Source organism: Cariama cristata, unplaced genomic scaffold, assembly GCF_000690535.1.
Source record: "Cariama cristata isolate BGI_N322 unplaced genomic scaffold, ASM69053v1 scaffold1025, whole genome shotgun sequence".
NCBI classification, from domain to species: Eukaryota; Metazoa; Chordata; class Aves; order Cariamiformes; family Cariamidae; genus Cariama; species Cariama cristata.
Genome location: NW_009615576.1, coordinates 5,869 through 21,112, shown reverse-complemented (window position 1 = coordinate 21,112; position 15,244 = coordinate 5,869). Strand labels below are relative to the sequence as shown.

Below are 15,244 nucleotides of genomic sequence, written 5' to 3'. Positions count from 1 at the left end.
ATTGCCAAATTAAACCACGCGTCCCCCCCCCCCCCTTCTTAGTTCAGCAATCCATTTGCCACAACAGATATTAGAAGGTATCGTGCCTTGGTGCTGAAATGTCTTCAAACCCATGCAAGATGTTAGTGAATAGCAGGTAGAAATTACACCCCTACTGACAAGTCTGAATATAGGCCCAAAGATTTCTGACACTGTATTATGCTACCATCTACTGGTTCACATTAAATTAAACCTCTGAACTTTCCCTTCAACTCACTCACTCTCAAAAATAAAATAAATCATAGTTTCTACACAGCCTTAAAATTATTTTTCCATAGCAAAATACTAACTTGAAATTTTCTACAGTAATTCCACAGTTCTAGTCAGCTTTTGCCTTCTTTTTTTATAAGCAGGTGCAAGGGTAAATGTTACATATGTTCAAAGCATTTTTAAACAAGATGTACCAAACTTAACCACTCATTTACTTACATTCGGCTAGTTTCAATGTTTTCAGAGTGAGGTTCTCCTGGTGATCTGCAAATACAGATACAAAACCTTAAGCATTGTTTTCTATTTTAAGTCATTACAATATGAAGAGTTAGGAAAGGAAGAAAACGATGATAATATATTATTGCCACTAAAAGCATCAACTTCTATGCACTTGCACATTTAATTTGTTTGACCAAACTCTAGAAGACCGCTTATAACCTAAAACATGACAATATAATTAAGCCAGATTTCTCTAAGGAGGACAGCACTTTTCCCCCACAGCTTACACAACAGCAGCCATTAGAGAAGAGTTCTGCTGGCAGTACTTCTGTATTCAGGTTGCATAATGCACCAGTTCTGGGCTAATTCTTTATAACCACTTCTGGAACCAAAATGTATACTCAAAGTTGATCAGTGATCAACTGCTACAAACAGATTCTCTGCACAGTTGGACTCTAAGCAGCAGCAGCTCAGAAGCAGGTCTCAACAGAATCTCAAAACAAATTTCACATCTCCTTCTACGTGAATTTATGGACATAATCTCACAGGCAGCTTTCTGTTTCTTCCTTCCAGTCAAGAGGTCAGCCAGTAATATTCAGAATTAGGTGTTATTGCCTGGCATTTCTGAACACATAAGCAGAACCCATGTTCAGCTTGCCAGTGCTCTTGACTTCATTTACAGAGTAATTTAAGGGGTACAGTTCCATACTACCTAAATAGGCTAAGTTATAGCTGTTTAGCTCCTCCTTACTCCCATTTTCTTCCTTATACTAGCACTGATTTAGGAAGTCAACATCTAAATTTTTTTTTTTTCAGACAGATTAGTTTTTTCCTCCCTTTGGGAGTTCTCCCTACCCAGTGAGTTTGTAGCCAGATGAGCCAGGAGACAAGGCAGTACAAATGCAGCAGTTTTGACTTCAATCACCTTAAGCTGCCTTGAAATCATATCCTGAAGAACCTTATCCAGCCTTCACTTGGGTATAAATTTTGGGACAGTTGACCAGAACTGCCATGCTGGATATACTGCATGAGGAATGGAAATAGAGCACAGCTGTTACAGTAAAACTCTGTAGCTTACATAAACAAAAATGTTTTTCAGGACAGAGCTTTCTCAAAACAGAAGTGAGCTAAAATCTGCAAATAGAACTCACTTTGGAGGTTTCAACAGAGTTTGCTAGTGGACTTCAGATAGCACAGCTAAGCAGGCTTTGCCACAGCTTTACCAGGAAAAATCTCTGTTTATAGGAATGGAATTTCTGAATTTCTCTATTTACTATATGACTGTCTATACTATTCTAAACACTGGAAATCTCCACCTGTAGCCTAAAACATTTTCTTTTTTCCTATGTTTTATTGTTCTACCTTACTGGATGATCCCTCCTATTAAAGCCTGGACTGTTCTCCAAATTCTCTACTAAGATCTTAGTTTCTTTACTGACATACTAGATCTTAGCAACTTTCTGGATTTTACCTAACTGTACTACATCAACAGACCCAGTGCCTAGAAAGCACTTCTGGCAGACAACTTCAATTCCTAGGCTAGCTGGATACTATGCAGTGACAGATGATGCAGAACACAGGAAGTTAGTTGTTTATATTTCACTAAGTTGTAAAATTCAACTGACACTAGGGATGGAATTCTGAACTTACTATCCAAGTAACTTTATACTCATGTTTGAAAAGCAAATACCCTCGAACTGGAAAATAACATAAAAACTGCCCAACTCAAAATTTGGTCTCTATTTATTCCCTCCAAATGATGGTGCCCTTACTTATTCAAGTTCAGGACTGACGAGATGTTGTTGACAAAAATAATGCTCAACAGCAAATCAAATCAAAATTTCATTTCCCTTCAACTCCAGTGACCAAAACGAGTCACTAAATACTTAGTAGAGAGGAAAGAACCTCAATTATTTTTTTTCTAATTATTCACCTAAGCATGTAAGTGCTAGATGCCATACCACCTGAGGAGCAGTGGAAAGAAAAGTGTTTAGATTCATATTGGCTAGCTCCTCTATTCACATCAAGGACTTTAGAAACGGATAGCAAAAAGCTTGGAAGTTTGAGGTAGTTGCTACCTTTGTTTTAGTCACAGGAAATACAACACAATGAAGCTTTGGGTAAGAGTAGTGCTTTAAGTTACTACGAAAATACAAGTGAAATAGTGGTGTTAAAACAAAAACATCAAAAGTATTAATCACTTTGAGTCTTTAAAAAACATAGCAGTACAAAAAATTACAGAGAAAGAGCAGACCGGCATCTAAAAAGAGGCAGCCTGGTGATCTGCAATACACATGTAAATACAGCTATCAGTATATCCCGAATCTTTTCCTCTCCTTATCATTTGAGAGATTTTTATCTGGGCTTTGAACAGCCAGTGCATTTCAGTACATGCTATGCTGCAAAAAAAGGTTTCTTCTATAAGACAAACAATGTAAGAGAAGACAAAGTTTCAGGAAAGTTCAGAAAAAAGAAAACCTAGCAGAGTCAAAAAAGGTCTGGTCCTCAAAGATAAGTGTTTCTACAGAAAACAGGGATCAAATTCCTTCAGCTTATTGTTTTCTGTAACACGAGCAGACCTACCATACCTATGATTTGCAGAACTATTAACGCACTAATTAACCAGATTTTAAAAGGTTTCAAATTACAATGTAAGCACCAAATAAAATGAGCTTTCAGTACTCGTTAAAACAATGTGGAAGATCAATCTAACTACAGGAATTGTAGTTGTTGAGAAGCTATTTCTTCTGCAATACCCAATTGTTTACAAACAAGATACCTCGTTATTCCTCTGAACAGGCAACAGTACTGAAAAACAACTATATAGTATGGCAAGACGTCCTTTCATCATGCTTAAAATCTGAAACAAGAGTTCTGTTCACAGAAAATCTCAGAGCAAATGCTCTTATAAATTTCAGCTTTGAATTAGATGGTAGATACTGATCACAAGACACCAGCTAATCTGAATACTGCAGTATGAGCTAGCAAATTCAAGTGGTGGCTCACTTCCAACAACACAGGGAGCAACTTCTCCATTCTGCAAGCCACTCCTTTTACCTCCACTGTACCTCTCTAGGAGAGCAAAGTAAAGGTATGCAAGCCTACAAATTTTTAACATCATCAGGCCTCTAGGACAAATATGTTAAAAAACCGAAACAAACTGCTTAAATAAGTATGCTAAACAATTTATACAGCATTTCAGTATAACAGTAAAAGCTACCGGAGACTTAAGTCACAGTACTGCTCTTAAGAGGGATGGCATGGAGCACCACAGTGCTCATATTTTAAAAAGCAGGCATGGATAACATAAAGTGAGCTTTGAAATCACTCTAAGCAAAAAGGTAAGTCAAGTCTGCCAGTTGACTTATCTTAAAACAATATACCTTAAAACTGTTTATAAAACTAACTTCAAGCCATACGAATTACATACTTTAAAATAAACATTATACTAAAAATGATCCTGAGAAACAACACCATACACTTTATGCTTACCTTTTACAAGCTGTGGCCATTCGGTGACATCAGGGTGATCACAATTTTGAGTCACTGATTAAAAACGAGTTGTCACACCAGTCCTGTATCACGCTGGGCTAAGCATAAGCTTAACAACTCTAAATAAGTAAAAATAATTTAGTTAAAAGTCCTTAGAAATTATTTTCAGCCAGTCCACTAAATAAAAACCATGAAACAGAAGAAAAATATTGATGCTAAGCATTGTTTTATCTGTGAGATTAAGACCTACTGCACAAAAGTAGTTAATTTTTGAATGGCATTCTAAGACTTCTAGAGTAACTCACTACAGTACACTCAATTGGTGAACTTGAAAATTCATCAACTTATTTTTAGCCTCTCAAAAAAAACCAAAACCAAACCCCTATCTCTTGGACCAGTGAAAAGCACCTGATGTCAGGACAACAAGCATTCAAGAACTGGAAGCACGTGTGTAAATATGAACTGTAATTTCTAACTACAGTAAAATTCCATTAGTTGTTTCCCTGCTACAACTCAATTAATACTGGTTCCTAACAAGGCTCTGTGCTCCCAGGGGAGCAACAAGTAACTTGCGCTTTGTTCTGGGCCTCTCCCCAAAATGAAGTAAGTTAAAGCTATGCAAAAGTTTCAGAGGAGCAACCTTTGCCATCTGTGGCCAATCTTTTAGGTTCTTTACTCCATTTACGCCACAGGTACTCTCTCCTCTCCCTTAAATTTTCAAAAGTGTGTTTTACCTGTCAATTGTTTCCCGTGATCTGGCTCCACTGGTATAAATTGAAGGGTTGGTCCTTTACTTTGTCACGCAGGTGGCAGCCAATGATCACTCAGCAATACTCGTGCCCAGAGCGCCCTGGGACCACCCCAGCTGATTACTTCCATGGCTGAAAAGGAACCAGTTAGTCTCTTACCTACTGCTATTATCTACTCTAAACTAAAGTTAACTGATAAAATATTTCCAAACATAACCCTCAACACTCAGTTCACCCCATTCTCTCTCCCACCCAAGGTGCACTGCACAAAGCCTGTGAAGAAAAAAGCCCTCTGATGCAGAGTCAGGTCACAAACAGCATTAATATAAAGTTTTAATCAAAACTGAAATGTTATTAATGTATTTAGAGAAATAAAGATAACTTTGTATTTACTAAACAGCCAGTAGCTATGAAGACAGACCTCTGTAGAGTATCCAGGAAGTTTATTCCTGTGGCTCTAGCCCAGATGAAACCCCACATTTGTAGGTTGCCATGCAGCAGAAGCCTCATATGGAAGCAAGGCGCACAAAGGCTAGGGAGCTACTGAGGGTGCACCCGCAGCTTTCTACAACACCCACAGTCGTCACGATCTGGTGCAAATACTAAGAGAGCACATCGGACAGCTTTAAATGTTTCAGTAAAGAAAACTTTTGTGCTTCAGTCCAACCTATTACAAGAGTCTTTCGGTAAGGTCTTAGGTTTGATGAGCAATCAAGCATTCTCAATGCTAATTTGTATCTGTTGACTTGTCTGAAATCACTGATCAATAAGCAAAGCCATGATTTTCTAAAGTTGTCAGAAAAGCTGCTGACTTTTGCCATTCTACTACAACTTGCCATTCTGCTACAAATTCTGCAACAGAACAAAATTTGCATTAGTTTTGGGATGATGCTTATTAGTTTTATCTGGTACATTCCTTGAGGCAGGAAAAGTGTCATTTAATTATTTTAACATCAGTAATATTTGAGTCTTCTCGTCTAAACACAAGTGCAATTGACATAAGGAAAGTAAAAAAGAAGCAGGCTACTACAATCCTCCAAAACAAAACCGAGGTTCTCTAGTACCTATGTTTTACAGGTGTAAATTGTCAAAGTTTAACTGAGTCAATTCCAGGAACACAGTACAATGAGTAAGAGTCAGTTGGAAAAGTTTCTCATCTGTCAACATTAAATGACAAACAGGGTAAAGATTTTTAAATGAATGTTTGGTGACTATCAGCTGTACAGAAAAACAAATGGCAAAACCCAAGATGCTGATGCAAAACTAAGAAGCCTTGAAACACTGCTTATGGCATTCTGATTGTTTAAGACCTGACAATGTCCACTTTCAGGCAAGCCTTAGCTTTAAAGAAACAGATGCCTAGTCTAAGGCAGTGCTTTCTTCTAAAGTTGAATTTAAATTCTTGTTGCTTTCTGAACAGATGTGTATTGGCTGTGGAAAAAGGCATTTAGAAATTAACACTGCTTCTAGCTCCTTGCCCAAGTAACTTTTAGTATGCTGATCAAAGAGGACAGTGGTTTAATCTCTAATGCCTCCTTGGTTGGGAAACTGCTGTGTTCTGTCTGACTGATGGAAGTACCAGCTTATGTTCTGGAGTGCATCGAAACAATCACTCCCCACCTTAACTTGTGTCCTGTATCACCCAGACCATGGGCAAAAGCTAACTACAGCAGTCTTCCATTCAAATGGAAGCATGTTAGAACAGGCTGACAGCAACCTTAGTAAAACCGGGTTTTCCCGAGGCTGCTTCATATGGGGCGAGAGAAGTCATGAACATGATTGTTAACAGTTAACTCATCTAAGTTCAGTGAAATTTGTATCTACAGATTAAATTTACTGTGGATCAGAGCTTTGATTCAGGTAGTTGCACCACTTTTACTCTGTTACAAGATACCTTAAAACTAGATTTACTGTACTGGAGTCTAAAAATCACATGCTACTTTTCAACAATCCAGATGCAAGAAATCTTAATGAATCCTTTTCCCTTCCATCTCCTTCTCATCCTACCTTCCCCATCTGTGTCCTGTGGGACAGAATATGACTGGCAAGGATTCCCTAGCACAAATGAAAGAATTCATTTTTCTAAAACCTTACTCATTCATGCATCAGCAGAGTACTGTCTGCTGGCAAAGAGACCAGCACGTTGAAACATGGGGTGGGTGGTGAAGGAGACTGCCAAAGATCCCTTATTCTGAATCTAGTTTGAACAAAGGACCTTTTGACTGCTGGATCCAAACAAGGCAGGAAAAAAAACCTGGTAAGAGAGTCAAAGGACACTACTTGATAAGCAAAGGGAAACCACACTGATGAATACATTAACATCTTGGAAAAGGGCATTATGAAGAATAGGAGACTGACCTAAACCAATTGCTTTTCTATCACAGGAATTCCTTTACAAAAAAAATTCTGGATGTAACTTACCTTTTAGAAGGTAGGAACAGCAGCCCCAGAGCAGAAATTTATTCTTATTACTAAACCAGATTTCTCTGATCTTCACTGCATGGCTTGCAGTTTAGGATTTCAGACACACAGAGCAGCTGAACATATCAAACAAAGTTTGTGCCTGTGGAGTATGTTGGAGAAACCTGAGAAGACTGCTAGGCTCTTTGGGACTGGGCAGGTTCCAGTACAGACACATCTATATCTGCCTAGTGACTATTTACAAGAGGTAGATTCAACCAGGATGGCAACAACCCCTATTATAATGAGCAAGACAATACAAAAGATCCATGCCTTCAAACTGCATATCTGAAGAATCTTCTGTGGCATGGAGTAGGCCTCATCGAGGGGGAACAAGATAAATAATGTTTATGCAGTAGTTTGAGACAACACCCATTCTTCCAAGGTGGCAAAGGTACAGATTGTTTGAAAAAAAATGTTCCTACCAACTCAAAAAGAAGGAAGAAATAAATAACAAATGAGTGAAAGAGCAAGAAGTTCGAAACCAAGTTCAGATTGATCAAAAGGGGCTAAAAGCAACTTTGTTGCATAGCCTGATGAGATCTTCTCTTTGCACATTTTGTTTAATCTTGAAAGTCTGGAAACACAAACATGAGCCAAGAAGAGTTCCCCAGCTTCAACATACAGAACCTAAAGCCCACCATGGAGAACATATGTTCCTATTTGTCAGCCATCAAAAATGAAGCCGAAAAACTTCTAGCTACAAATCACTTAATTGAAAATTGTCACTTACATGGATTTCCTATACCTATTAATTTTCCTGTGTTATTTGATGTTCATTTTCTGTGACAGCACAGCAATCTGGCATCTGACACCCAATATCTGAGGTCTAGGAAGATCCCTGAGAGAAGGAACACTTTTCTTATTTAAACTATAACTTCTTATTGACCGTATTGAAGGATGGGTGCCCTGGGAGCTGGCATTTCTAAGAATTTAAGTTTCCTTTACAAAAGAACTTTAAGTATCCACCTGAGTAATCTTTGATCCAAATTTTAAGATTCTCTTTTTGACAGATGATCTAATGAAAACAGGTGATTCACCTGCACAAAGAAGTACCATGATCTTCCTTACATTCCAGTGACAGAATCTGAGTTGCTTAATTAAAAACAGTCATCTCTCTCAAGAAGATACCACTAAAGATAGCTTTTGTATGTTTTCTGAAGAATCCCTCTGAATCCCCCAAGAATGAATTTGATGCCTCTCCAGAATGACTTTGAGTACCATGATGAAATGGACAGTCATCATCTATACAGTAAAAGGTGCCCTCAGAACTACCCTAGCTAGCTTACTACTTCAAAAAAGGAACTGACAATTAATAGGAAAGCTGGCCTTTTATAACTTGAGATTGATTCAAGTGTCTAGGAGGAAATTGTAGAATATTCACCAAATCCCTAAATTCAATCTTAACTGTCACTTGCAGGAAAAAACCCCAACTAGTAATAGGCATGTTTGAGACTTAATTTCTTCGTAAGGTTGGAAATGTCAATTACTTTTGTTGTCTGCATGCTGCTTCCAACACAGAAAACATGAAAAGACATCAGATTCCAGAAGTTTTCTTCATGTGACTAATAGCAGCTTGAATTATCAGTCAACAAAAAAAGAGCGACTAATAAAACCTGATCTCATAAATCCTAAAGAGCTGCAAAAGAACACAGTAAAGCATCTATACGAATTGTTTTCCACTGCCTGGCAAATCAAACCATTCAACTAATAACAACAAATACAAAACCACATAGTTAGAACACCAAAAGAATTGGGTTCTATCCTGAAAAATGTCAACGTAAAGTGACTAAGGCAGTCACAACTGATGAGCAAACACACACATGCTCCCAGTATTACAGCTGGAACCACAGTTATGATTCATGAAGGGTTCCTGGAAAGGTGTCTGTTCACCTGCACAAAGTACTTCAGACTTGTTCAAAACTTGAGCCCAGTTCTCCAATAATTCAATACTCTTCAAAAGCATTCCAGAAGTAGAAGAAAAGAGCCACAAAGACAGCATGAAGATAGGAGAAAGTGCCTTGTGATTAGATAATGGAAAGAGTTCAAAGTTAATCAAGCTGATCAATACGGATACTGGAAGAACCTAAGTCCTCTCATAGCACAGAAAGAATACATAAAAAAAGATTCCAATTAAAAGAAAACATGTAAACCCCCCACATGACTAGAAACTGAAGGCTGAAAAATTCCAATTACAGCAGGAACACAAGCACGCAGGATAGAAAGGACAATTAACACATGAATAAATTATTTGGGGTGGGATCTGAATTTGCTACTATCTTCAAATTAAAGCTGATGCCATTCTGGAATTTACACTTCAGTAAAAACACGTTATTGAGTTTAAAAAAGGTAGAATTTGGTGCATCTCAATATACAGAGATCAACTATAGATTTATATAAAAGTTTCATCCTGTAATACCTGTGTACTTACATTGCCTTGATATCAATACTCTACAAATCACATAGTAACAGAAAAAAGTCTACTGTTTGCTTCCATTCCATCCCCCTGCCCCAAAGCTAAAGGCCTGTGCATTATTCTCATTTTCTACAACCGCCCTCGCAACTCTGGACACCAGATTTTCCCTTCAACATTTGTTTTTGGTTTGATATTTCAAGTAAGATCATAGATGTACTTTATTCACCTTTGGAAAAGGGGGAAAAGACCTGAAATTATCTTTAGTTTCTGCATTTTTCACTTAGATCACAGATGATTTTTCTTCCACTACACACCCTCCTTATTTTTTGCAGCAGAACCATTTGCTTCTATCTCAGTTAGGCCTGCTACTTCAGGCTCCCTCCAAAATTATACACACTTATGAGTGGAAAGCCCCTCCTAGATCAGGAGGTGAAATCCAATCATTTAAATTTCTTCTAGTAGCTCTCCTTTTACTGGTTAGGTATCAAGTTATTTTCCAAACAGGTAAGTTTTACAGCTTCACTTCAGCTTTTAATATTTAAACTTTTATTCCATCTGTCCTTTTGCTTAGGCTTTGTTATTTTGCTTTCTTTTGCCACCTATGTTTCATGCAGCCTTCCATGTAAAGTACCTTTCTGTTCACCAAGTTCTTCAGTGTCACCAGCATGTTTGTTTATATATCGTTTTTATTAAGACCAAGTAATCATGCAATTCTGTAGCATAACATTCAGCTTTTCTGATGTCCCATTAGTATCACTACTCACAAGTTGTAGGGAATCAGAGGGGAATTCTTCAATTTAAGAAGCGCATACCATTACAAAGACTCTATGCATACATACAGGGGTAAGCAGTTAAACATTCAGAAGAAAGCAGCCCGTAGAAATAACGGCAATAAAGAAATAATGGCTTAGGTTTGAGGAAGAGCCATCATACACACAACTGGTATTGAAATTCGAGAGCAAGAAGCAGGTGGGTGGTCCCAGTGGTGCTGTGGGTGCAAAAATGAATATACACTACCTGCCAGATGCCTGCTAGAGTAAAGGACCAATCTACACAATTCTCTCAGGAACATCTGGATTGTGATAATGTAACATCATAGATTTTTAGACTTACAGTTCCTAATTAGCACACACTGTATTTAAAGTTTCAGCTTAGAATTAATAATTTTAGTTCCTGTCTACAGCTTCCTATGAAACAGAACTTAAAAAGAAAAAAAAAAAAGACACCCAACAACCCTTCTGCAAGGTTGATACTTCAAAACTTTAAATATGCTCCTATGTTAAGTATCTTCAAAAGAAAACTCTAGACATAAACCTATGCCACATAAAACTCCTATCTACAGATACTGAATTCTTCCCCACATTTTAAGTGGTTAAAGAAAGTACGCACAAAGCTTAGAAGCAGTCATTGAAGTAACTACATACAATTTTATATATGCATTAACAGATATATTAAATATGGCAGAAGAATGAACTTAAACAGTAATTGTTTTTCTGAATGCAGCAATGCAAAAAGTTTCAAAAATTCTCTATGTACCAAGCTGCAGAATTACAGAACTTAAGAGACACTAGAGTGGTGCAGTTGTTCCGTACTACCAGGTATCTCCACAGCACTACACCAGAATAAAGTCAGAAAATGGAAATTAAAATAACTACAAGTTAAGGTTCCAACCTTGCTGTAATACACGTACATATTTTTAAGCTGTCTGGACATTTAAGAGCCTAGACAAAACGAGATACCATGTGCCATGGGCTCATGTTAACACTGCTAATGAAAGTTACATTTCTCTATTTCCAACGGTTCCAATTGGCAAATTTGACTTACACTGATGTTTGCTTAAGTTTTCTAGTAGTTCTGAACTTATTTTTCAAGTCATACCTAAAAATTGTACAAGCCTCACTATAAATACGCTCAGCAGCAAGGAAAAAAAAATAATTCAGAAACTTATTCTTATCCAATCCATGGAGAAATAGATGGATGGTAGCAGCATGATGCTGAGCTTGCAAAACAAATTAAAAGGAAATTCATCAATATTGTATCATCAGTATTTATTTTCTCCAAGAAAAACAGTAACTCTCCAAGAAAAAAACCAAACCACTCTTCTAGAGAACTATGCCTAATAGACATCGCGGTTGAAAAAAAAATGAGAAAAATTAGTGCGTTTCTTCTTGAATTTATTGGCAACTTTTTTTTTCCTAAATCAGGGAACAAAAGTGTAGTTACTTGTTGTTATAATTATTAGCATACACACAATATAAGTGAACACATAAACATACCATATCTTTCCAGAGTTGCAGAAACTTGTTCTTTCAAATTCTAAAATGGACTTCTACAGTTCTTGTACCTATAATGCAAAACACTAAATTTCAGTTTTTGCACTATGCTCCACACCAATCTGAAGCTCAATACAACTTCAAAACAATAAATTAAAGAATGGCCATTCAATTAGTCACAAGTTTGCATCTAAACGAAACATACTTTGAATCAGAGAACAGAATCACAGAATATCTCCATTTGGAAGGGACCCATAACGAACACATAGTCCAACTCCACGCTCCTTGCAGGACTCCCTAAAACTAAATCATATTACTTCCCAAACTAAATCATACTTCCCATAAAAACCACAACAGAAAATACGTAGTATGTTAGGCAAACTACAAAAGCATTAAGTCCATACACACAATGTTCCCTATTCTTTCCTCTGTAATGATGCAATGGAGTTTTACAATTCCAATCATCCAGTTCACTGCAAATATCTATTTCCTTCTTCTGGAAGATTCTGGTAAGGTTTCTCCTCCCCCCGCCCCTCTCCCCTCCCTTTTCTTTTTTTAAGACTTGGTATTTATAATAAGAAAAAAAAAAACCACCAGCACTCGAAAGAAGCCACAGATAGAAGCACATCTTTGTCCTGGCTGCACAAAACTGCTGGAGTTTGATAAGTTTTTCTATAAATTGTTCATTTCCAGGGAAGCCATAATTAACAGGGGACACAAAACTAAAACATACTCCAAATATTTTCAACAAACACCTAAAAGCACAACCAATTTCAGGGGAAAAAAATGACAGAAACAGGCACGTAGGCATATAACTAAAGAAATCTAGTAATTACTTTCCAAAAAAGTTACTTGTTTGGCACAGACTATCACATTTTCAGCACTGTGAAGATTTAATACTTAATTTCTTGGTTCTAAAACTCTATTAAGAACAAACAAATCCCATGCAGCTGATTTAGGCTGATCTCCAATATAGATTGGAGCTACCACGAAGGAAACCCTGATGTGGTTACCTTAAGAGTACAGTTAGGTTTGTTTTAAAAGATGTCAAACCACAGAGAACTCATCCAGTACCAAAGGTCCAGTTCTTTATCAGGGATGTGAAATGGGGTGATCCTGGACTGACACAGTTGTGCCAGTAAAGCTCTACAGCACTAACAGTTTGTATAAAATTTTTTGTTTTCAAAGAAAAAAGTTAAAATAGGGTACCCTGTTTCATGAAACAAGATTGCTATTTCAACAGACAATTATGATAATTATGTGGATTTATGTACAATTAGGATTAATGAGTTAGTGTTACACAATTGTGTCAATAAAATTTTACTACCATTCAGAAGAAAAAACAGATCAGATTTATCTGAACAATACATAGCAGTAACTGATGATTTTTCTGTTTGGCAGTCACACTTCATATCAACAGCAGAAATCCAGAATACCTACCTTGTATGATATTAAAGAATAAATCTTCATTCACAGTGATGCCATTAGGCAAACTTGGTTAAAAGTATTCTGACAAATGTCACCAGTATTTTCACACCTTGTGTAACAGGGACTCCCAACTTAAACTCCAACGTATGTATTTGTTCATGTACACACATAGAGCAATGTCATCTATATAAAATTCACTCACTCCCCTCTAAGGTACAAAAGCACCAACTTTCAGTGTGCACAAAGTACAAGCAGAGCACAAAGCATAGATATATTTGTGATACTTTTTTCCTGCTATCAGGGATCTTATGATTAGTGCCCACCAGTAGGAGAAAAGAAAACAAAGTTTAAGACAGTACAATTTCCAGAAGAAACAAGACCACACTGGAAGAGATGGAGACTGGGGATTTGCTTAATAACACATAGCTAGCAGCAGAAGAGCAAGTAATTCCAACAGCACAAACCTGAAGCTCCTGGACTTCCAATTCTGTTTCCTCAATCTCTCCCCAGCAGCTACCACCAAGGCAGAGCAGGAGCTCAGCGGTCTACCAAAAAAAATGTGCTCAAAGGCTATATGACCAACAACAAAATTAAATACGGAATCTATAATGATTTTCTAGAAGGAATGAAAACAATTTCATGAAGTCAGACGTGCTTTAACATTCACCTTTAGTATACTTATTAATTAGCATTAAGCCAGATTTGCCTAAAAAAATGCAAATGGAAAATGTAAGTAAAAGCATGGCTAACACTACTGCTTCCACTCAACATAAATCTTGATCTGTCACATGACCAGAGCCAAAAGAGCTGCTTGTTTATAACTGTGCCATATGTTTTTCAGGAAGAAAAAAAGACTTCAAGGCACACTGAATGATACTAACAAAGATGGTAAGCTACTGAATTAACCAAACTGTAGCATACAGAACTGTCAAAATATTTAAGAAATAAATTATAAATTACAAAAAATACTTCGCAAATCTCATGTCTGGTTTGATAAAAGACAAGAGATCACCTCTATCAGGTGCTTAAACGATGTTTTCCACTTTTTTTTTTTGCAATAACTGTCAAAAGACAGGAGCAGAAGAAAAAATTCTGAGAGCACTACTGTAAAGAAAATGGTATTTTACCTAGCATTACAGATTCTCCAACACAATTTCAAATACATAAGTTCAAATAAGAATAATCTTCTTCCATGACTGACAGTCTTAATATAACAACATTAGCCAAATAAAAAACAAGTATTCACAAACTTACTTCTTTCAATAAGATGTTCAGGTCACAGGAACCTGATAAATGGAGTATTTATCACCATCTTACAACGCAAAGGGCTCAACCTTTGCAACTAAGAAAGCCCAGTATTTTACAGAAGTGATACACTCTCTTAGGAGCTCCCACGTCCTTGAACTCTGATGGGACTTGCAGGTCGTGTGGACTGTAAGTACGTATTTCTATGGTCCTCAACAGGCAAGTTTTGCTACAACAGCTGAAACACATCTAGGTGCTGCTACTGCAGCCAGTGTACACTAGTATACCTTAGACTTGCTAAAAGTAAAATAGGGTATATACACACATTAATCCACAATATTCATCACCAAGACTTTGGACATGAAATTTCAATATGAAATAAAAAGTAACCATTATCTGAATATGACTACACAAGTAAGAAAGATGAAAACATCATATTGGACATAGAAATTCTGAAGTAGTGATAGGCCTCTTCAGTATTATCTAGCTTTGTAAAAATTTTTGATACCTTTAAAGAAAATAAAAAAATCCCACCATACTGCAAGACCAAAATTTTTTAAGCATTAATCAGCTCAAACACATGACTAACCACCACGCAAAAGAAAAACTCATCTACAACTATGGTAGCATTTCCCGAAGTATTTTGACCTGCAGCCCATTTTAGAAGTTCGGCTCCTTCAAGAGCCACCCCACCACCCTCTAACACCCCAAGC

At 37.1% G+C, this 15,244-nt stretch overlaps 1 protein-coding gene across 1 annotated transcript in view; it reads right to left on the bottom strand.

Annotated features, from left to right (window-relative positions):
- UBE3A (ubiquitin protein ligase E3A) overlaps window positions 1-15,244 on the bottom strand; it is a 50,307-nt gene that overhangs the window by 32,674 nt on the left and 2,389 nt on the right. The window contains exons 2-4 of the mRNA XM_009699844.1: window positions 11,862-11,929; window positions 3,961-4,079; window positions 469-513 (exon numbers count right to left, since the gene is read on the bottom strand). Coding sequence (XP_009698146.1) covers window positions 469-513; window positions 3,961-3,980 — 65 coding nt within the window. The 5' untranslated portion in view covers window positions 3,981-4,079; window positions 11,862-11,929. The remainder of the gene's footprint in view (window positions 1-468; window positions 514-3,960; window positions 4,080-11,861; window positions 11,930-15,244) is intronic.